This window comes from Atractosteus spatula, chromosome 4 (genome assembly GCF_055471065.1).
Source record: "Atractosteus spatula isolate fAtrSpa1 chromosome 4, fAtrSpa1.hap1, whole genome shotgun sequence".
Taxonomy (NCBI): domain Eukaryota; kingdom Metazoa; phylum Chordata; class Actinopteri; order Semionotiformes; family Lepisosteidae; genus Atractosteus; species Atractosteus spatula.
Window position 1 is genome coordinate 70,620,618 of NC_142709.1, and position 23,240 is coordinate 70,643,857.

Consider the following 23,240-nt stretch of genomic DNA (forward strand, 5'->3'; position numbering starts at 1 on the left):
TCATTTTTGAAGATTTCCAATGTATTAAAATTCTTGGTAAATGCAAAATGATACAACAAAACATAAAGTTTATAACATTATTAATTAGCTAGCCTTAAATGCAGTTACATTTGTTTTGCAATTTTTCTAACATAATTCTCATATGTAAAATACAGCAGAATTATTTGGGGACCATTTGACTATTCATTTACCATAAACAGGCTGATGAGCAGAGCTCTTTGAAATCCACAGCACGCTTGCAGGGCTTTTTGCTCAGATACAAAATGTGCCATTTTATTAATTTATGCGAGGGGCTAACAGGAAAACAAAGGTGAGGACACAAGTCCTTACTGCTAAAGGTTTCTTTGTAGTGAGGAAAACTGCACTGCAGCTGGAAGCGCTGATGTTGGTCTACAAACAACTTTAAAAACAATTAAATGTACAAAGCCATTTCCTCTGAGAATAAAAGCCTATTTCTCCCTGAAAGACATCAGGTCTCCTGTGTCAGCAGCTCTGCTTACTCCCCTCAGCCTCAGCACTGCCTGAGGTTTACAGAGGAGGGAAGGTGTCTAATAATCACTGAGGATCCCTATGGGCAAGAGCAAATGGTACTTCACCAAAAGAAATTGTTCAAAAATAAAAGTGTGATTAGATTAAGAATGCTATCTGAACAATACATGTGTGGGGTGTTTTTTTAATTCAGTGGAACACCTTACATAATCCAATGATCATTATTAGAAAGTATTACAGGATACGTTACGACCCCAAGTGTCTAGGGGAAAAGGGGTGTAACATTTAGGATAATTCTTTTGGAAGCAGGGGGGTTTTGGTGAGGGACTAGGAAGCGTGATAACAAGGGTAAGGAACTAGGGTGGTGCCAAAGGAAAGAAAACAACAAACAAAATGGAGCTGGCTAGGACAGTGAGGGAAAGCTAATCTGACTACAAAAGAAAACCCGAAACACACGGTCTTCAGCGTCTTCAACACCCTAGCTGACCTGCACTGACTACCCAAAACCATACAAGACAAATGGCACTCACCCGTACTAAACTAGTGTACTAATACAAAATCAACTAAGTGTGTAAGTGTACCCAACAACCTAAACTAACCTTATATACAAAAGTTCACACAAAAACACAAGTGAACCAGGAAGACAAATAAGGGAAAACAAGAATAATAAACAGGAGCAGGGTACAAAAGAACACAAAAGTTGAACATGTAACACTGGGGCAAGGTAATGACAAAATAAGGATGAACACACAAACAAATGAAAATACAAAGAAACAAACAAAAAAAACAACAAAACAACAAAGCCGAAGCTATACGAAAATACACACACACAAAGCAAAACAAACCAACAAACGAAGCCGAAGCAATAACCAGAAGCGAAGCGAAGCGGAGCGATAACCAAAACCAAACGGGACCGAAGTCAAACGAAAGGCCTTTTCTTCCTGAAAGCCTCCATGTTATATAGTGAATAAAATGAGTTCTGATTGGCTGAGGGCTGATTGATGATGACATCATATTGAAACAGTGGTGTGATGGTTGGCCAATGGGGAAGGGAGAACAATCAAGGGTCAGCAGTGTGGACATAACAGAAAAAACACACACAGAACACACACTGGGACGTAACACCCACACCCATAAAAACAAACATCTAATGTTTGGACAATGAAGAAACAAAACCAATTTAAACAATAGGCTATACTCTACCCCCAGCCAGGTCATTTCCTAGAATTAGAGTTACCCCTTTAATGGGTAGCGAAGGACGTACCCCAACTCTAATAAATCCAGTAACTAAACCACATTGTAGATGTACACATTGTAAAGGCACTTTCATAAAACCCATTTCGATGCCTTGAGCTAATACACTCGAACCACAGAAAGATTGATCAGACAAAGGCAGTGCATCCACAACAATAAATGACTGGGCTGCTCCAGTATCTCTTAATACTTGAATTGGTTTCTGATCTTTTTGTTTACCCGTTAGTGAAACAAATCCTTTCATAAGAAATGGTTCATAAGAAGGGTCAGGAGTATTTTCAATAATCGAAGGAACATGAACATGGAAACAGCATTGCTAAACCCTACACTCTTAGTTTCCTGCTGCTGCTGCTGCTGCTGCTTACGTTTTAGGGCCAAACAATCTGCAATTATATGACCTCTCTTGTGACAATAAAAACATTCACGCTCCTCTTTAGGACGTGAGGAACTAGTTTTTACTTGGAGAGACTGAGACTGGGAACTTGGAGTAGACAAAGTCTTCTCCACACGCGCAGACGTGAAAACGTTCTTATGAGTGAGCACGAACTCATCTGCCAAAACAGCGGCTTGCGATAAATTAGTTACTTTTTGCTCATTCAAATACACAACAATGCATTCAGAAAAACAGTTCTTAAGTTCTTCTACGAGCATTAACTCACGCAATGAGTTAAAGTCACTCACTTTACTGGCTACAACCCATTTATCAAAGAGAGTGTCCTTCTCTCTAGCAAATTCAACAAATGTCTGGTCTGACACTTTATGATGATTTCGGAAGCATTGTCTATAAGCCTCAGGAACTAATTCGTAAGCCCGTAAGATAGCAGCTTTCACAGTATCGTAATGCAAACACCTCTTCCAGAGAAAGTGTAGAACAAACTTCCTGAGCTTTGCCCACTAATCTACACTGCAAATGCAGTGACCAAACCTCCTTAGGCCAACGAAGTGATGTGGCAATTCGCTCGAATGCACCAAAGTACGAATCAACTTCCGTCTCCCTAAACAGAGGAACTAAAGCAATGTGCTTACTTACATCAAAGGTGGTAGAGAGTGGATCTTGCAAAGGAGACACTAGAGGCCTCGGAGTGGGTCGGCTGCTCAGCAGGAGCATTCCTTCTTGCTTCTAGCTCAAGCTGTCGAGCTTAACCTCTTTCTCCGCCTCAATCTCCATCTTACGAATTCCAAGGCGCAAGTCAAATTCTGCCTGGCGTACTTGGGCTTTTTCCTGCGCCTCCATGTGCAAGCAGGCCAAACGAACTTTCAGGCGAGTATCGCTTTTTGACCCGGTGGAGACCGGAGAGAACGGTTCAAAGGGAGGCAAGGTGCCCTTGACCTCAGCCTCCGCTAAATCTTCAGCCACACCCTGCACCTCGTCCTGTTCTTCCACCACCATAGCAGGTTTAGCACCAGCCCCAGGAGAACCGGCGTCCTTGCTCGCTGATGCAATGACCTCTAACTCCACCAACCTATCAATCACAGCTCTCTTGATGTCCCTTTTAAGAGCTTGCGTCGAAACCTGAATCCAGAAGTGATCAGCAATTTGGCGCAATTCATCCTTCCTACACTTATCCAGCTGCTCAAAGGAAGGTTCCTCCACAAACTTTTGCAAATCAAAAGTAGCCATAATTACAGTACCTTGCCAAAACACAATCCACAAATCAAAATCCTGTACCAGTCCTAAAATGTACAAAAGTACCAACACCAAAGTTCTGCAACCAAAAAAAAAATCTTTAGGATGGGAATTTGATATCCCGGACGAGCCCCCAATAATGTTACGACCCCAAGTGTCTAGGGGAAAAGGGGTGTAACATTTAGGATAATTCTTTTGGAAGCAGGGGGGTTTTGGTGAGGGACTAGGAAGCGTGATAACAAGGGTAAGGAACTAGAGTGGTGCCAAAGGAAAGAAAACAACAAACAAAATGGAGCTGGCTAGGACAGTGAGGGAAAGCTAATCTGACTACAACAAAGCCGAAGCTATACGAAAATACACACACACAAAGCAAAACAAACCAACAAACAAAGCCGAAGCAATAACCAGAAGCGAAGTGAAGCGAAGCGAAGTGAAGTGAAGCGAAGTGAAGCGAAGCGAAGCAATAACCAAACCAAACGGGACCGAAGTCAAACGAAAGGCCTTTTCTTACTGAAAGCCTCCATGTTATATAGTGAATAAAATGAGTTCTGATTGGCTGAGGGCTGATTGATGATGACATCATATTGAAACAGTGGTGTGATGGTTGGCCAATGGGGAAGGGAGAACAATCAAGGGTCAGCAGTGTGGACATAACAGAAAAAACACACACAGAACACACACTGGGACGTAACAGGATAGTAACACAATGAGTTGCAACAAAACTCACTGCTTTCTGGAGAATGCTGCTTTTGCATTACAGTCTGCTGTTACAGTTTACAATAACAAGTATCAAGTGCTAGTTTGTTATACTACTGTATATAATTAATAGGTTTTGCATGAGCACAAACACACAAAATCAAAACAATTCAATTCCTCACTTTTTTACTCTGACACACTTGGCCATGTTTCAGTGATTGAGGCTACATGGGAAAATACAAGTAACCCAAATACGAGTGTGCTCATTGAAACATCATGGCTTACATCACCATGAGCCCATGTGAGATCTTCATTTGTCGCAATGCAAAATGCTGAAAGATGGACGGCCTTGTGCAAACAAAGCAATGTGTAATAAATTTTGCCTGCAAAGCACACAATGCTAGTTGTTCCACCACTGTGCATGGATTTACAGACCCTGTGTCACTTCTGTTTAAAACAGAGGCTTACCTGTTCACCAAGAGCAGCTGGGGAGTGGCACATATGCAGTCAGTCAGTTTCTGTCTTTGAATGTACCTTTGTCAGTGTGCTGTAGCACAACTTGCTTTGTTGCAGGCCTGGTACTCTTAAAAACTGTTTTTCTGAGTGGTGCTAAGTGTGGAATTAACTTAATGGTTAAGGTAAACTAGCATGTACAAACCATATAAGCACAGCAACTACTAACAAATTTGATTGCATAGAATGCAGAATTATAGATGAATACAAGAACAGTTAAATTAAATGAAAACTGTCTGTATTGTATTCTTGGGACCATCTAAGACATTTGTTATATAATTCCCTATAAAAATATTTTTTGTATATATGTAGACAACAAAGAAACAATCCTATCAATACAACTATACAATATACTGTAATAATATGTATCAGCCAGCAGCCATATCACCCTGTAACTCACAACTGGCGATCCACTGAAGCTAAGTAGGTGTGAGCCTGGCCAGTACCTGGATGGGAGACTTCCTGGGAAAAACTAAAATTCCTGCTAGGAGTGGTGTTAGTTTGGCCAGCAGGGGGCACTCAACCTGCAGTCTACGTGGGTCCTAATGGCCCAGTATAGTGATGGGAAAACTATACTGTAAAAAGGTGCCATCCTGCAGATGAGATGTAAAACTGAGGTCCTGACTCTCTGTGGTAATTAAAAATCCCAGGCTGTTCTCAAAAAGAGGAGGGTTGTAACCCCAGCGTCCTGGCCAAATTTCCCATTGGCATCTACCCATCATGGCTTCCTAATAGTCTCCATCTATGAACTGGCTTTATCACTCTGGTCTCCCCCCCACTGAGAGCTGGTGTGTGGTGAGAGATGCCTTCACATCATCCAGGTGGGGCTGCACATTGGTGGTGGTGGAGGGGAGTCCCCATTACCTGTAAAGCGCTTTGAGTGGAGAAGAAGTGCAAAAATACTAAAATATTAGTATTTTAATTATGCTGTCCAGGAGAAGCATTACTTCGTTCAGAATCTATTAATATAGTCTGTTCATGAAAATCAAAGAGGAAGTTAATTTTCATCATAACTTAATAATGACACCCTCCTAGTGTTTTCAAAGGGCAGTCTGGCTTGTGAGAAAACTATGCTGGAATGCTCATACAAAGTAACAGGTGCTGAATTCCTAACACATGGAGAATATCTGTTAGTTTTGAAGTGTTTTAGAGGGTGTAGGCACACCCCCGGGTCTGATTCAAAGCAGGTGGTGTTTTTGTAATTAGCAAAGTGCTCTGTCACATCCCTGTTACTGTTCTTTAAATTACTTAAAACTAGATGGTTATCCAGAAATAAAGAACAAAAGAAACTCACCTTTTTTGTGGATCTGCCAGACAATTCTGTAACATCACATATAGCAGTAACACTTAAAAATATGCCGTACTGTATATTACAACATGTATGTGTAGGGATCTTAACATAACATACTCTTATCTTAGAATTGGAAAGTGACAATAACCAAAATACCACAAATGACTACTGATTAACCTACCTTGCAGAATGGCGACACTTAGTGTCATTTTTAGGTACTGCTTTTAGGTAGAATTTGAATCACCCTTTTTTTTAAATTAAAGACTGATTTGTGCCCCTAAGTGTACTATCTTATGTGGGTCAAATATTGAAGATGTATGGGTACAGATTTGTAGACACATTTAAGCAGGTATACAATACGTTTTCAATAAAAAACAGGATTAGATCAGCTCCTCAACTCACAAACTGACTAGATATTCCAGATAAGTTTATTAATGGCTTAGTGTTTGCCTGAGGCCTGTTTAATGGAGCCATGATCAAGAGCTGTTAGAGATAAGGGTTAAGTTAGACTTGTACTGGAATTCGCAAATTGTACAGTAGGTGGCTCATAGCTCATTCTGGACCAGATAAATAGCTTTTGATAACATAATAGTTATCAGATTTTAATATACATATAGTTTAAAGATACACTGCATATCTGCACCCTAAGAACAAAATTCCACAGTAATACAATGATGTCCAAAATTAAAAAAGCATCCTTACATTAGAAGTTATTTCATAATGTTTCTTAAAATTTATCAGTATAATAATGAGTCAACAAAATTGTGTACAATGAAAAATATGCTTACTTTAAAAAGCTATCACTTGTATTTTTAAAATACTATTTCAGTTATCATTTAGTATTTTTCATTAAAAAACTTTCATTATGAAATAATAGTTCATTTTGGATCTTTATTACATTTCATTAATTGTGTCCAGGTGGCTTCATACCATTTATCACCAAATACTTTTACTAAACAATTTTTTCTGACACTGAAGCTCAATTTAATTCACTGATGGAAAGGAATATTTAATGAGTATGCAGTAACAAGGAAGGACCTTGAGCTGCATTTAAATTTTTAGCAATGTAAGTGTGTGCAATATTATGAAGAAAGGCAAAATTAATTTAAGCTGTCTTGTGTATGAGACTCTTTAAAATCTGGAGCTGGCAGACAAAGCCATATTTGATACTGTTGCCCTATGCATCTCAAAGGGTTATGTGTCTGTGTGAGGCACTTTGTGTACTAATGTGAGTAAATGGATGATGTTTGTAGAAGAAACATTTTTATTTTCCTACATGTACATGTAAACAAATCTTCAAACATTAATTTCAAATTTCCCAAACAAAGTCAGGCACTACTAAAATAAAAGATTGATTGATTGATTGAAGTTCTCACATTTTAATTGATTACATTTTTGTAGCAACATATATTTTAGAACAATTTTAAGTGAAATCATATAGAAAGATATTACATTAATTAAAATGTAAGTAAACGCCAGCCAATTAAAATGTACCTGAACATTTTCTGTGACCTATTTCATTAGCTTCTAAAAATGTTAAGACTGGGAGGTTATAGATTGAGCATGATAAAAACTATGTTCTTGGTTTTTAATCAGCAGGCACATGACACACAACTCACCTTTGAGAGTTACTGTTTTGATGGGAACATGAATTCCATATGATGTGTATCTCGGCACGTGGGAGCAGTAGCCTAAAGTACAGTATAAAAAGCAGAGCAAATGCATACTTTGAGATTTGAAGGGCAATTAAAAATGTTAATCCTGAAAGTTGTCATGATTGCTCTTTTAACAGCAGCAAAACAACCCATTTGCAGGCTGCTTGGCAGATGGAAGACGCCTGCATTTTCAAAGGATGGAGACATTGTCATAGGTGGAATATTTTCGATAGACAGAGACTATCCAGGAACCACAACAGACTTCAGAAACATTCCAGAAAATGTGGAATGCAAGGGGTAAGTTAAGATCGTAGGTATAGAACTTTCACTGCATGAATTCAATACTAAAACTATAAATCATTACAGCAAGTGAGTAAGCAGTGTGTTGATCTTTTGGCAGATTGTGTTTGTTACTGTAACTATAATGAATGTGGTAAATGTCTTGATTCAGCAAGATTTTCTTTTTATTTCAAAATAAAAGTGCCAGATTCCTCAGTATGAAAATCTCAACTGTTAAACTCAAGTATAAATGGTTCGTAGTAGTGTACAATGAATGAACACTATAAAATACTAATATTTAACGCCAAATATTTATATTCATGAGGTCTTTGTATGTTCTTACATCTTCAGCATACATTTCAGAGAATTTAAGTTTGCCCAAACCATGATCTTTGCAATACATGAAATAAACAACAATAAAGAACTGCTACCGGGTGTTTCCTTGGGCTACAGGATCCATAGTGTTTGTAATACTATTCCTGCATCTGTTGGAGCTGCCTTGGATCTAATAAATGGCCAGGAAGAAGGACCTTTGTCTGAAAGATCCTGTATCAAACCACCAAATGTTCATGCTATTATAGGCCAGTCCTCATCCTCCATAAACATTGCAACTGCCACCACAATTGGACCTTTTTGTGTGCCAGTGGTAAGACTTGTTTTAATATTCCAGTCAGCAGTCATCTTAGATTTACAACTAAATAGGTTAATGAGAAATTTCTAGAGCTGGTATGTGCATATGAAACACACAAAAAAGAAAATAAAAAATAGCCAGTATTTCTATTTAATATGCATGTTAGAAAATATGATGTTTTGCAAGTGGTTTTGGGACATCTTACTGTTTTACATTACAAAAATGTGAGGTAAATAAAATATTCAGGTAAACTTGATCTGTAAAATAAATTTTAAATAATCAAACCTATTGTATCTTTCTGTCTTCCTATCCCTCTTCTATTGCTATATTTTCAGATCAGTCACCTTGCTACCTGTGCTTGTCTGAGTAACAGAAGACGATTCCCTTCATTCTTCAGAACCATACCCAGTGACTATTATCAGAGCAGAGCTCTGGCTCAGCTTGTGAAGCACTTTGGATGGACCTGGGTTGGGGCCATTAGAAGTGATGATGACTATGGCAACAATGGGATGGCTACATTTGTTCAAATCGCACAACAAGAAGGGATATGTGTAGAATACTCAGAGGCCTTATCGAGGACTGATCCGATAGAGAAAATTCGCAAAATTATACAAGTCATAACGAATTCCACATCAAAGATTGTTGTAGCTTTTCTGGCACAGGGAGAAATGTTAGTGCTGCTACAAGAAATGATCCTTCACAACGTGACAGGATTGCAATGGGTTGGCAGTGAATCTTGGATTACTGCCAGCAACCTGGCAAACGATGAAAGTTATAAAGTTCTTGGAGGTGCCGTTGGATTTGCAATTGATAATACAGTCATAAAAGGTCTGGATGATTTTCTGCTAAGTGTCCACCCATCTACTGACCCTGAAAACAGAATATTAAAGACATTTTGGGAAACGGTCTTCAGCTGCACCCTGACTGAACAAGGAGCTGGTGACAGTGTGCAACGATGTACAGGGTCTGAGAACTTAAGAGATGTGAATAACCCATACACTGATACCACAGAGATGAGAATCCCTCACAATGTTTATAAAGCAGTGTATGCAGTAGCACATGCACTGCATGACCTGTTCAACTGCCAAAACGGACAAGTTCCTGTTATCAATACAACATGCCTGGACAAGATAGAAATCGAACCATGGCAGGTAATAATAATCAGCAGAATATTAGTTTAAAAAACTATAACAACCAAATTTCCAGGAGTTATTGACCAACTGTACCTAAAACAGTGTCATATGTCATTCTTGACTTTGCTTCTTTATGCTCTGGTGGCACATACATTTAGTGCTAAAGGGTGAGAAAATACAATGAAAATGCAAATCTTTATTAATATGTTTGGCTGAAATGTCCAAATCAACTTGTATTTGTATCCATTTAGACAACTGAGATTTACAATATACTGAAGCACACTAAGTAAAATATCTTGCTTAAGGGTACTGTCACATCCAGAGTTGCAACCTTCAGTTATTCAGTTACTGTAGAAGTCCAGAGTCCCAACTGAATACAACATTCACTACAGAGACAGGGAAAATGCTCAGCACTAAATCCTGATTCTCTCTTAATACCGACTGAACCACAGTATAGAAGTAAATTAGCTCTCATAGTGAAATAATATCATTTATAAGAAGATTCTAAAATATAAATGGTGCTTAACTCACAATTGATTTTGATTCATTAATCTAGGTGTTTCATTGCCTGAAAAATGTAAACTTTACAACAAAAACTGGGGAAAGAGTGTCTTTTGATGAAAATGGAGATCCTGCAGCACGATATGAATTAGTTAATTGGCAGCTAAATAACAAAGGAGATACTGAGTTTGTGACAGTTGGATATTACGATGCGTCTTTGCCAGCAGGACAGCGGTTTACAATGAACAACATTTCTGTTGTCTGGGCAGGCGATCAAGATCAGGTAGTCTTCATCTGCCATTCAATATCAATCTATCTGCTGATGAAGCAGACTCATCTATTTATTCTCTGCACATGTACTGTACTGTAAATTGAAGTCAATTTTATAGCTGAATGCTTATATGATCCCAGTAATATTTCATGGTGATGAAGTGGTACTGTATATAAGATGTTACTGGCACAAAACCCAGTTATTCTGAATATATAAAAATGTTACAAAGAGATTTGTATTTTATTTAAGAAAATTAGGAATGCCTTCACACTGCTGAATTTCTGATACTCAATTGTATTGAGTCGTTTGTTTGTCTGTTTCTATTGTACTGCGCTTGTAAAGTCTTTGTGACTGCTGCCTCTTCTTGCCCCTACTGGGACACACATGAAATCAAGATATTCTGGTAAAAAACATTTTCAGTAAAATATTATTTTCAGTACTGAGTTTCTGTTAAAACTTAACTGGTGCAACTGGAATGCTCTATTTAAGTCCTGTTAACATTTTAAAACATTCAGATATAAAATATGGTGTTGCAGTCTTCAACAGTTAAAATGTTGCCTTTCTTTACTTTTATCTTCGTAATAGCAAAAAACAGTGTAAGCCTTCTATTGCTTGATGTGTTGTGTATTGTGTCCTTAAGCTTAATAGGTTTTGTTGTTATAAAGGCGCCTGTGTCAGTGTGCAGTGAGAGCTGTGCTCCAGGCACTCGGAAGGCTGTTCAGAAGGGAAGGCCCGTCTGCTGCTTTGACTGTGTACCGTGTGCTGAAGGAGAGATCAGCAACCAAACCGGTAAGATCAAAACGCCAAATTATGAAACACAACACATTAAGACATTTCAGTTGAGCAGGCTGGACACAGAAGTTAATTCCTAATTCATGTACAGTAAGTGACATTAACATCAATCTGAATGTATGTTCAGATGTCTTATCAGGACATCACTCTTCAAATTTTTTTTCTATTTACTATAGATTTGTATTTATTCTTTCAGATTCCATTGACTGTACTAAGTGCCCTCTGGAATACTGGTCCAATGATCAGAGAGACCAGTGCATCTTAAAGGACATTGAATTTCTGTCTTATGGTGAAATCATGGGAATCCTGTTAGCTGCATTTGCTTTACTGGGAACATGTTTAGCTTTTGTTACAGCAGCTGTTTTCTTTAGATTTAAAGATACTCCCATTGTTAAAGCCAATAACTCTGAACTGAGTTTCCTTCTGCTCTTTTCATTGACTCTGTGTTTCCTCTGTTCACTTACTTTCATTGGCCAGCCCTCTGACTGGTCCTGTATGTTGCGCCACACAGCATTTGGGATCACATTTGTCCTGTGCATCTCTTGTGTTCTGGGGAAAACAATAGTGGTGTTAATGGCCTTTAGGGCTACACTGCCAGGCAATAACATTATGAAATGGTTTGGGCCCACACAGCAAAGGTTAAGTGTTCTTGCTTTCACACTAGTACAGGTATTGATATGTGTTCTTTGGTTGATATTATCACCTCCTTTTCCCTATAAAAATACAAAATATTATAAAGAAAAAATAATTTTAGAGTGTGACTTGGGTTCTACAGTAGGCTTTTGTGCTGTGTTAGGGTATATAGGATTCCTCTCTGCCATGTGCTTTGTGCTCGCTTTCCTGGCTCGGAAGCTGCCTGATAACTTCAATGAAGCCAAATTCATTACATTCAGCATGCTCATATTCTGTGCAGTCTGGATCACCTTTATCCCAGCTTATATCAGCTCTCCTGGGAAGTTCACAGTGGCTGTGGAAATATTTGCTATTTTAGCATCAAGTTTTGGTTTGCTGTTCTGTATTTTTGCACCAAAATGTTACATTATAATATTAAATCCTGACATGAACACAAAGAGACATTTGATGGGTAAGAAGCCTTCAAAATCACATTAAATCTAATATGAGAAGTGTAAGGAGGGAAAAGCACTTTTGGAATAATTTAGTTTTACACATTGGTTAGTGAATTGAATTAAGTAATTTAATAAATAGAAAAATAGGCGTATCCATACCAATAATTAAAAACAATAATAGTACACACTAAAACTTTAATTTTTAACATTTTCAATGTATTAGAAGCCTTGGTAAATGCAAATGATACAACAAAGCACATGTAAGTTTATAACATTATTAACTGGCTAGACCTAAATGCAGTTACATTTGTTTTGAAATTTTTCTTGCATAATTCTCATTTTTGAAAATTGTCTAACATAATTCTCATTCATAAAGTACAGCAGAATTATTTTTGTTTGGGGACCATTTGACTATTCATTTACCATAAACAGGCTGATGAGCAGAGCTCTTTGAAATCCACAGCACAGTTGTCGGGCTTTTTGCTCAGATACAAAATGTGCCATTTTATTAATTTATGCGAGAAGCTAACAAGACAACAAAGGTGAGGACACAAGTCCTTACTGCTAAAGGTTTCTTTGTAGTGAGGAAAACTGCACTGCAGCTGGAAGCGCTGATGTTGGTCTACAAACAACTTTAAAAACAATTAAATGTACAAAGCCATTTCCTCTGAGAATAAAAGCCTATTTCTCCCTGAAAGACATCAGGTCTCCTGTGTCAGCAGCTCTGCTCACTCCCCTCAGCCTCAGCACTGCCTGAGGTTTACAGAGGAGGGAAGGTGTCTAATAATCACTGAGGATTCCTATGGGCAAGAGCAAAAGGTACTTCACCAAAAGAAATTGTTCAATAACTATAGTGTGATTAGATTAAGAATGCTATCTGAACAATATATGTGTAGGGTCTTTTTTTCACAACACTTTGAAAAATAAGTAAAATTAGTAAGGTAGTAAGACAATGAACTGCAAAAAATTCACCAGTCTGCTGTTATAGTTTGCAATAATAAGGTGTCAAGTGCTAGTTTGCTATTGTATATAATGAAAAAAGTTTACATATGCCCAAACACACAAAATCAACACAATTCAATTCCTCACTTTTTTACTTTTTTTGGACATGTTTCTGTGATCAAGGCTGAGTAACCCAAATACAAGTGAGCTCATTGTAACATCATGGCTTAGATCACCTGACCCCACATGATCATTTCACCTGTTTGTGTTAATGCAAATTGCTACACCAGTTTATAGATGGCCTTACCGACTGATACAACTAGAACTGCACACAATTCTAGCTGAACATCTCTGTTAACTCATGGAGGCTTAAAGCTGCCATGTGATGACAAGGAGATGAAGGGTGGTGCAATGGCTTCAATAATGATAGAGTAAGCATTCAAGATAATGGCGCAATCTGGGTGTCACAATCACATCCCCCATGGGTGAAAATGTTTGCCTCATTAAGGGTCTGACTAGAAAACTCAGACCTTCAGTGAGGCAGTCAAACATCTTCATGGACTAGAACATTCATATGCATGCATGTGTAACGGGAACCGGTTCAGATTTCCGTGTAGTGAGTATTTAGGACCCTAGGCAGACGGTAAAATCTGGAAGAGACTGGAGAAGGGCAACAGGGAAACACGACAGAATCAGGACAGGATGACTGATGGGGGGGGGGGGGGGGGCGTGACGGCAGTGTTCCGGTGCTCGGGGGTGGCGCAGGTGAACAAGTCCAAAACAATCCGGAAGGGGAAACCAGGAAGCAGTCCAAAAGTCCATAGCCGGGAGATAGACAGGAACAAAGACAGAAACAGGGACGAGGAATCAGGAACTAGGAAGTTAAAGACATAACGGAGCCTGGTGTTCCGAGCCCCTGACCCAGATGGTTAGGGGAAGAAGACCTGCCCTCGGGCTACCCGCGAGCCCGGGGAATAGGCAAGCCTTGTGACGTCCATCTTCCAATGCTGAGCGCAGAGCTTCAGAGGCACGTGTTAAATAATGCACATGGGACAAGGGGCAGGTGAACGTAATAATGAAAATAAAATAGAAAAAAGGGTTGGAGCGCCATCTGGAGGAGGGATGAAGATAGTGACAGTCAGTTCCTGTCACTGCAAACAAATTTGCATTGGTACCTATGAGGACACCATCCATGAGCACTGGAGGAACTGTAGAATGCATGCCCACTGAATGTCAAAGCAACTCAGAGATCTCTGCTTTCTCTGAAGCATTACCACATTGTTACACAATAATACCAGGCCACACACCAGACCACAAAATGTGACTGATTACTGTATTACAGATAGGAGGGACAACACTATCATCCTCACAATCTTGACCTGGCACCTACTGATTCAAATCACCTTTCATCCTTAGGAAAAGCAAGAGATTATTCCCAACTGATAAAGACGTGCAGCAGGCAACATACGTCTTGGTTCAAGGAGTTAAAACGTTGTTTATCTCTATAACTTAAACTCAAAAGACTTGGATACTACTGCACGTGAAGAAACTGATGTGTAACATTACTTTATTATTGCATTTAGAAATATGTGCATTACTTTCATAGCTCATGCTATTTTATGTTTGTGCATTTAGCTTGTAATATATTTTCAAACAAAAGAGAGGAGAGTCATAAAAATGCTGATATATTTAGTGAAAACTATATAATTCCCAGGGTGTTTTAAAACATCAAATTGAATCAAATTTACTTCAATTATCAGAAAAACAAATAACAATGAAATTAGTTCAGGTGGGTAGCTGCGTCAGCATGCGTAGGCTGCAAAGGATCAAGTAATAGGTTTATTCCATACTGAAGAGAGAAGAAAGAAAACACAACGTTTTGGCCGTGGAGGCGCCTTCAGGTGTGAGAAAAACAGGGCAGACAGCAAAGGTAATGTAGCATAGGAGAACAAAAGCTGTGATGCAGGGAGGAAGAGAAGGAATGACGAAGAGATCTAGAAAAAAATAACATTAATACTGAATTGATCTTAAATTGCTTGAGTACAGAGCCCACCGCATATGCAACTTTTTGACATTGGACCTCCTAGGGGCAAATGCACAAAAGCCAAATGAGTCTTGCCCAAATAATTTAACACAGTTTTGCCACGTTGATTATATCAGGAAAGAAAACAGTCAACAACTCTTAAAAGAAAATATATTTAATTGCAGCCCATGCTGTATTTGTTTGCTGGATTATAATTCACATTCAACAACAACTAGGAAAATTGTTAAAATAGAAACAAAATGTCATAAACCAGCCAAAACCTGATGTGGATATGACCCTCCTGACTCAACTGCAAAAGTTTATGCTGGAGACAAGGTGTTAGTATTTCTTTCAAGCAAAGTTCCAGTTGCTAAAAATGTTATTCTAAAATTGCTACAAACAAACTGCATGAGTCTAAATATTAGCTTTGAATCAGCAAATGCACTTTTTGTTATTTTCTTTTACACACCAGAGATCCAGCTCACCTTAGAGAGTTACTGTTGTAACTGTTGTGATGACATTGACGTTTGCTTTGGCACACGGGAGAGTATATAAAACCAGGATGAATACAGCACTTTGTCTCCAATTTGAGAAGGACTAGAAAATGTTTGTCCTGAAGGTTGTGCTGATTGCATTTTCAACACTGGCAGACAAACCCATCTGCAGGTTACAAGGACGCCCAGAAAGGCCTGCATTTTCAATGGATGGAGACATCATAATTGGAGGTTTATTTTCAATAAAAGCAGGCATTGTTAGTACAACACCCAACTTCAAAGACCTCCCTGAACCTACAGAATGCAAGGGGTAAGTATAATGTTAAATATACTAAAGTGTTGTTTTATGTAGCAAAGTACTGAAATGAGAATTGTGTGATATCCAACATAATCTGTGGTATATATATTTTCTACTAATTGTTTGTACTAGTCATCTTTCATATCCTTTTCTGAACATCATTGCAGCATACATTTAAGAGAATTTCAGCTTGCCCAGACCATGATTTTCACAATACAGGAAATTAACAACAGCACAGAAATTCTCCCCAATGTCACACTGGGCTATAGGATCTACAGTGTGTGTCCCAACATACCTTCATCAATAAGAGGTGCTCTGAATATGGTGAATGGCCATGAAGAAGGAGATATTGCTGAAATTTCCTGCACAAGACCACCTAACGCCCAAGCAATTATAGGACAATCTGGATCATCTATAACGATTGGAACTATCACAACCGTTGGACCTTTTCAAGTTCCAATGGTAAAATACGTTCAAATGCTCTGCACTTCTCAAAGTGACCAATTTCAGTAGCAGAACAATGGTTTGTGAATGCACAACAATTACTGTACAAGACATTGAACATTTTTTGGAGAATGATTGATTATTTCTGTCTCATTAATAAAAATAACCAACAATCCCTTGGCAAAGGTTTGTCTGGTTTCAGGGAAACTTCATATCGGTTATTTACAGTAGGTGATTTCTGATTTCCATATCTGACCAGTACTATTCCATATGCTACAGGATATTGAATGATCATGGAATGTTGATGACACATAGTTTCTTTTCCAATAGTTTGACATTAAGCAGTATAATCTAATAACTGCAGGATACTACCCCTAGCTGTTTTCTAATGCAGTCAGTTCTCTTGCTGGTGAAAGCCACCACAAGAATCTCAATTGCCCTATGCATCTAACTAACTGTGTGCCATCGTTTATTTATTAGGAAAGTAACACCTGTGAATCTATAAAGCAGTGTAGAAACAATAAATCCTGTACTGTATTTTAGAAAATGAATGTCTGGAGCAACTTATTTCTAGAAGCAAGATGCTTATATATGAAAAATAATTTCTTTTTCACACACAGATCAGTCACCTTGCTACCTGTGCTTGTCTGAGTAACAGAAGACGATTCCCTTCATTCTTCAGAACCATCCCCAGTGACTATTATCAGAGCAGAGCCCTGGCTCAGCTTGTGAAGCACTTTGGATGGACCTGGGTTGGGGCCATTAGAAGTGATGATGACTATGGAAACAGTGGAATGGCTACATTTGTGAAAATCGCACAACAAGAGGGAATATGTATTGAATATTCAGAGGCTTTCTCAAGTGTTGACCCGGTAGAGAAAATTCAGAAAATTGCTCGCATTGTTAAACAATCCACCTCAAAAGTTGTCCTGGCCTTCCTGCCTCAGGTCGAGATGACCATGCTAACACAAGAAATGCTGCGGCAGAATATTACTGGCTTGCAGTGGATAGGCAGTGAGTCTTGGATTACTTCTAGAAGCATTGCTAACCGTGAAAGTTTTAAGATTCTTGGTGGAGCAATTGGATTTGCAAATGTTAATACAAAAATAAAAGGCCTGGATGATTTTCTGTTTAGCGTCCATCCATCTACTGACCCTGATAATGACTTTTTGACAGAATTCTGGGAAACTGTTTTTAGTTGTACTCTGACTCACCAGGACAGTAAAGAAAATAAAAAGCTGTGCACAGGGGCTGAGAGCCTACGAGAAGTCAATAACCAGTACACTGATGTGTCAGAGCAAAGAATCCCTCACAATGTTTACAAAGCGGTGTATGCAGTGGCACATGCGCTGCATGATCTTCTGACATGCAAACCTGGGAGAGAGACCCTTCTCAACCACACATGTGTGAACAAGATGGAAATCTCACAGTGGCAGGTAAGGAGGGACCTTATAATAATACTATCATGGTGAAAGGCACTATAGTAAGCAGCTACTGAAAAGCAGCTCTTGTGTTTAGTTCTCTAATGTGGCTCTAATGCAATCTGAAATCTAAGACAGCATCACAAACTAATAGTAAATACCAAATTAACACTGAACATAATCTGCATTTGCCTAGGTGCTCCATTATCTGAAAAATGTTCATTTCAAAACTAAAACTGGAGAACAAGTGTCTTTTGACGAAAACGGAGATCCAGTGGCAAGATACGAATTAATTAATTGGCAGCTCAATAAAGATGGGAACACAGACTTTGCTGTGGCTGGATATTATGATGCCTCTTCTTCAACAGGGCTGCAATTCACAATGAACAACATCAGCATGGTCTGGGCAGGCAGACAGATTCAGGTAATGTCTTACCCAGTCCATTCATTCTCAGCCTTACTGCTTGTTACTTGATACATGATACATAACAATTTACTTTGTTATGGGGCTTGATATATATTTCAAAAAGCAAAGACAGATAAGAACAAAGTAACATGGTTATACTTCAGGTGGATAGCTGTGTCAGCAAGTGTAGGCTGCAAAGGAACAAGTAATAGGTTTATTCCATACTGAAAAGAGAAGAAAAAACACAATGTTTCGGGCATGGAGCCTTCTTCAAGTGTGATTTTGAAAAATGCTGCTGCAAATTCAGTCATTTTGGGGTGCAATAATCTAAAAAAAGTCCACAAGATCCTGGTGGGACTGATGTATATATTAAATTGTACATAAATTTGGATTTATTGTATTAAGTATTGTAATACCCGATTGTATTAAGCTATTTCTGTGTTGTTTTCAAGGCTCCTGTGTCAGTGTGCAGTGAGAGCTGTGCTCCAGGCACTCGGAAGGCTGTTCAGAAGGGAAGGCCCATCTGCTGCTTTGACTGTGTACCATGTGCTGAAGGAGAGATCAGCAACAAAACTGGTAAATACAATTTAGAGGCATATTTATTTATTTATTTTTACATTTTCTGTGAATCCATTCACTATGGTTGCAAGATATAATCTAAAAAAAAAAATTTGTGGTGCAAGGATATTGCTCTCTTTTGGGATATGAGCAAAATAAATATTTTTGTAATTAATTCTATTTGTAATATTTTTTTTTAGATTCCATTGACTGTACTAAGTGCCCTTTGGAATACTGGTCCAATGATCGGAAAGACAAGTGCATCTTAAAGGAGACTGAATTCCTATCATACGGAGAAATAATGGGAATACTACTGGTTGTGTTTGCTTTACTGGGAACATTTTTAGCTTTAGCTACAGCAATTGTCTTCTTTAGGTTTAAAGACACTCCCATTGTCAAAGCCAATAACTCTGAACTGAGTTTCCTTCTGCTCTTTTCATTGACACTGTGTTTCCTCTGTTCACTTACTTTCATTGGCCAGCCCTCTGACTGGTCCTGTATGTTGCGCCACACAGCATTTGGGATCACATTTGTCCTGTGCATCTCTTGTGTTCTGGGGAAAACAATAGTGGTGTTAATGGCCTTTAGGGCTACACTGCCAGGGAATAACATTATGAAATGGTTTGGGCCCACACAGCAGCGATTAAGTGTTCTTGCTTTCACACTTATACAAGTTTTGATTTCTGTTCTTTGGTTGACAATATCGCCTCCTTTTCCTTATAAAAACATGAAATACCATAAAGAAAAAATAATTCTAGAGTGTGATTTAGGATCAACAGCTGGATTCTGTGCTGTGTTAGGATATATAGGATTCCTCTCTGTCATGTGCTTTGTGCTCGCTTTCCTGGCTCGGAAGCTGCCTGATAACTTCAATGAAGCCAAATTCATTACATTCAGCATGCTCATATTCTGTGCAGTCTGGATCACCTTTATCCCAGCATATGTCAGTTCCCCTGGGAAGTTCACCGTAGCTGTGGAAATATTTGCTATTCTAGCATCAAGTTTTGGTTTGCTGTTCTGTATATTTGCACCCAAATGTTACATTATAATATTAAATCCTGAGATGAACACAAAGAAGGGTTTGATGGGTAAGATGTCATCAAAATCACTTTAAACCCATAAGGAGCAAAACAGAAAGAATCCACTTTTTTTCCAAAATTATTTTCAAAATAGTCTAAAAACACTTCCATATCTAGTGTGAGGAATGAGAAAACTCTATATGATGCACAATTCTATTTTGCAAGTATTCTGAGAATTGCTCTATAAGATTTGATCGTGAAGTAAATGTGTATGTCTTTATCTCATAGCTTTGTACATGGAAGGGAATGTAAGTGCAAGTCAAAAACATTGTGTTGTGAGCCTGATCATCGAGGACCGCAATCTATAAGGTTCGTGTGTTCCAGCTGTTGCTGTAGGAAGGAAATTTATTGCTGGCCCTGATTCATGTGTCTTGTGCCAGCATTATTACATTCTGAATGTCTACCTGAATTGTATCACTTAAGTTAAGAGTGGATTGTGACACCTCAAAAGTACATTAATGTTATTTCTGTAACATCCAAAGCAATTTGTGAGTTTACTGGGTTATTCCAGCTTGAAGCAGAACCAGGGTTCACTGGAGGAATGTTTTATCATTATGTTTGGGACATTCTGATAAATTAACTGATACTCATTGTCTCCTCTTAACTACACAGTTTATGTGTAAATGTTTATGTTTATGAGGAAACAACTAGATCCACATGTTGCATGTGAAATTTAAGTAAGTAACAATATGATGTGCTTGAAAACTTTTCTTTGACACCTGTTTTGATGTGATAAATGTATTTGTAATTGAGAAAATGCAAAATATGCAGTATTTGTCCTGTACACAATCATTTTACGGACATTTTATTTTTTTGCGACACAAATATTTTAACATTTTAAATTTCTTATATGTAATTCAGCGGTGTATTGATCCCACAAAATATATGTACAGTAAAGGAACAAGTAATAGGTTTATTCCATGCTGAAAAAAAGAAGAAAGAAAACACAACGTTTAGGCCATGGAGCCTTCTTCAGGTGTGAGCATGGAATAAACCTATTACTTGTTCCTTTTCAGCCTAAGCATGCTGACACTGCTACCCACCTGAACTATATGTACAGTATATATGTACAGTATCTAACATAAATAATATCTAATTCACTTTTTATTATGACAAATAATTTTACAGTGCTGCAGGAGTGCTAAGAAACAATCAGTTAAAAAGCTACCCTTTTAAGATAAAATGGATCAGTCATTGCATATGAAAAAAACATTTACACCACTGTGAATTTTGTCCTGGCAGAAATTAAAGATTCAATTCTAAACAAAGCGCATTGGAGGTCATTTGTTTCAGTTAAAGATTAGCTTGGACTAAAAAAACATGAATTAAATCTCAGTATCCCACATAATAGGAAAACACTATCACCCTAAAAGGATTTTCTTCCACAATATACATGCATGTACACTACAGTACATGAGAGAGACATTGAGAAAGAGGAAGGAGTTAGACTGGGGTGATATATACAGTGTAAGTGTGGGTGCTGCAAAAGAATGAGTAGAGAATAATTTCAAGCTGAAATAAAAAGAAAAACACTGGTTTTCTGCATGGAACCTTCTATATTCTTATTTATGATATAAAGTTATTGCACAGGGTGTTTTGTTTTATTTTGTGTTTATATGGCAGAAAATCGCAGTTTTGCCTAATAGTGTTTTCATATTATAAAATAAAGGCTCTCTGGGTTTTTTACTTGGGTTAATAATACCATTTATTCTGAACCATTTCAAAACGTTCACAGCACATTGCAATGTCACCCACATAGCCAAATAAGTCAAGAAAAAAGAAAGAAAAAGAAAGCAGAACTAATTATTGCAGTAAAATCAGATTAAATTTAATATTTTTGATGTATTTTATACATTGGAGGGGAATAAAAAATAAAGAATGCTTTTATTAAGTTACTAAGTGAAACTTTGCCTAGGCTCATTTTAAACAACATTTTCTTGGGATTAATTAGCTATTTATAAACACCACTGCAACGTTTCCATTAAACTGAGATTGTGTATTTCTGAGAGTGGTATGAAATGCCCAGAATCAACTGGTATCATTTTACCACTTTGTGTATTTTGGTATTTTATTGAATTTACACTTCCTACTGTCACAGATAGAGACAGTCTGTGAAGGATGTCAGCAGTATTACAACAGGCACATACCATGATGAAACTGACAGATCTGAGAGGAATGACAACATTTTAATGGTGACGTCTACTTTTTCTTTTCATTTGAAATTTGATCTTTGATTTAGAAGAAGTATCAAGTCATGACTCAGCAGTGCACATACTGTTGTCTTAGAATTTCAAAATAGCTTGGGGGCATGACACCTTAATTATTGTAGCAGCTGTACTGTTTCTCTTGTGAACGCATTTCTGATACTGCCAAGCTGGTTAACAGCTTCTTGGTCATTGAAGAAATCTGCCACTGTGCTTTAAATTCAGTTAATCAGTAAAGCTAGTAATCACATACTATATATGGAACAAGTAATAGGTTTATTCCATGCTGAAAAAAAGAAGAAAGAGAACACAACGTTTCGGCCGTGGAGCCTTCTTCAGGTGTGAGCTTGTTCCTTGTTCCTTTGCAGCCTACGCATGCTGACGCAGCTACCCACCTGAACTATAAACACATACTGTACTATATATATTTATTCTATTATTTAGAATAAAGATATTTTAAGAAACAAATACATTAGAAGTTTAAAAACAAATGAATAGAAGCAAGCAATGGTCACTCAACCAATATGGGCCTACAGAATTCGAGTTTATGTAGAATGTTGCCAATGTTTGCATGTGAAGAATGATATTTATAGAGGCTTTTTCAAAACACCTTAGATGAAAATCAGATCTTGGTTAGGAAAATTCAAATGTGATTTTTGGTGCACTTACTGAACTTTACTTAGATTCTGAAGATCATATTCTGAAGATCAGTTCCATGTCCATCTTTTTAAAAAAAAACTGGGCAGACAAGATGTACATCCACAGAAAAATTGAGGACATCAGAAAAAGGAGGTTTCATGCTTACATCACTCGATCAAAATACAGCAGGATTTTTAATCACAAGAATAAGTTCATTTTAATTTTGTGATGAACAGTAAAAAAGAATAAAAATAAAGCTATATAGCCATCATGCAATTGTTTTTGATGACTGAGCAAGCGACCACATGAGTTTGAATTTCACTTTTAAATCAGCAAATGTGCCTGTTGTTATTTTCTTCTATACCACAGAACACACCAGAGATCCAGCTCACCTTTGAGAGTTCCTGCTGTGATGAAGGTGGGTTCCATGTGACGTCTGCTCTGGCACATGGGAGAGCATCTCATCCAGATCTATACTGTATAAAACCAGGATGATTACGGCACTTTTTCTCCACTTTGAGAAGAACTAGAAA

The 23,240-nt window shown here is 37.9% G+C and overlaps 2 protein-coding genes across 2 annotated transcripts; both read left to right on the top strand.

Annotated features, from left to right (window-relative positions):
• The first annotated feature begins 8,189 nt into the window (after window positions 1-8,189).
• Window positions 8,190-12,242, top strand: LOC148837092 (extracellular calcium-sensing receptor-like). Its single transcript, XM_088914000.1, has 5 exons — window positions 8,190-8,450; window positions 8,771-9,586; window positions 10,125-10,352; window positions 11,006-11,129; window positions 11,329-12,242. Exons 1-5 carry the CDS (start codon window positions 8,190-8,192, stop codon window positions 12,240-12,242), a joined length of 2,343 nt encoding a protein of 780 aa, XP_088770126.1.
• A 1,601-nt stretch (window positions 12,243-13,843) lies between these two features.
• On the top strand, window positions 13,844-19,899 carry LOC148837093 (extracellular calcium-sensing receptor-like). The gene is made up of 6 exons (XM_088914268.1): window positions 13,844-14,022; window positions 16,124-16,418; window positions 17,021-17,836; window positions 18,018-18,245; window positions 18,680-18,803; window positions 18,986-19,899. Exons 1-6 carry the CDS (start codon window positions 13,844-13,846, stop codon window positions 19,897-19,899), a joined length of 2,556 nt encoding a protein of 851 aa, XP_088770394.1.
• Window positions 19,900-23,240: the final 3,341 nt, after the last annotated feature.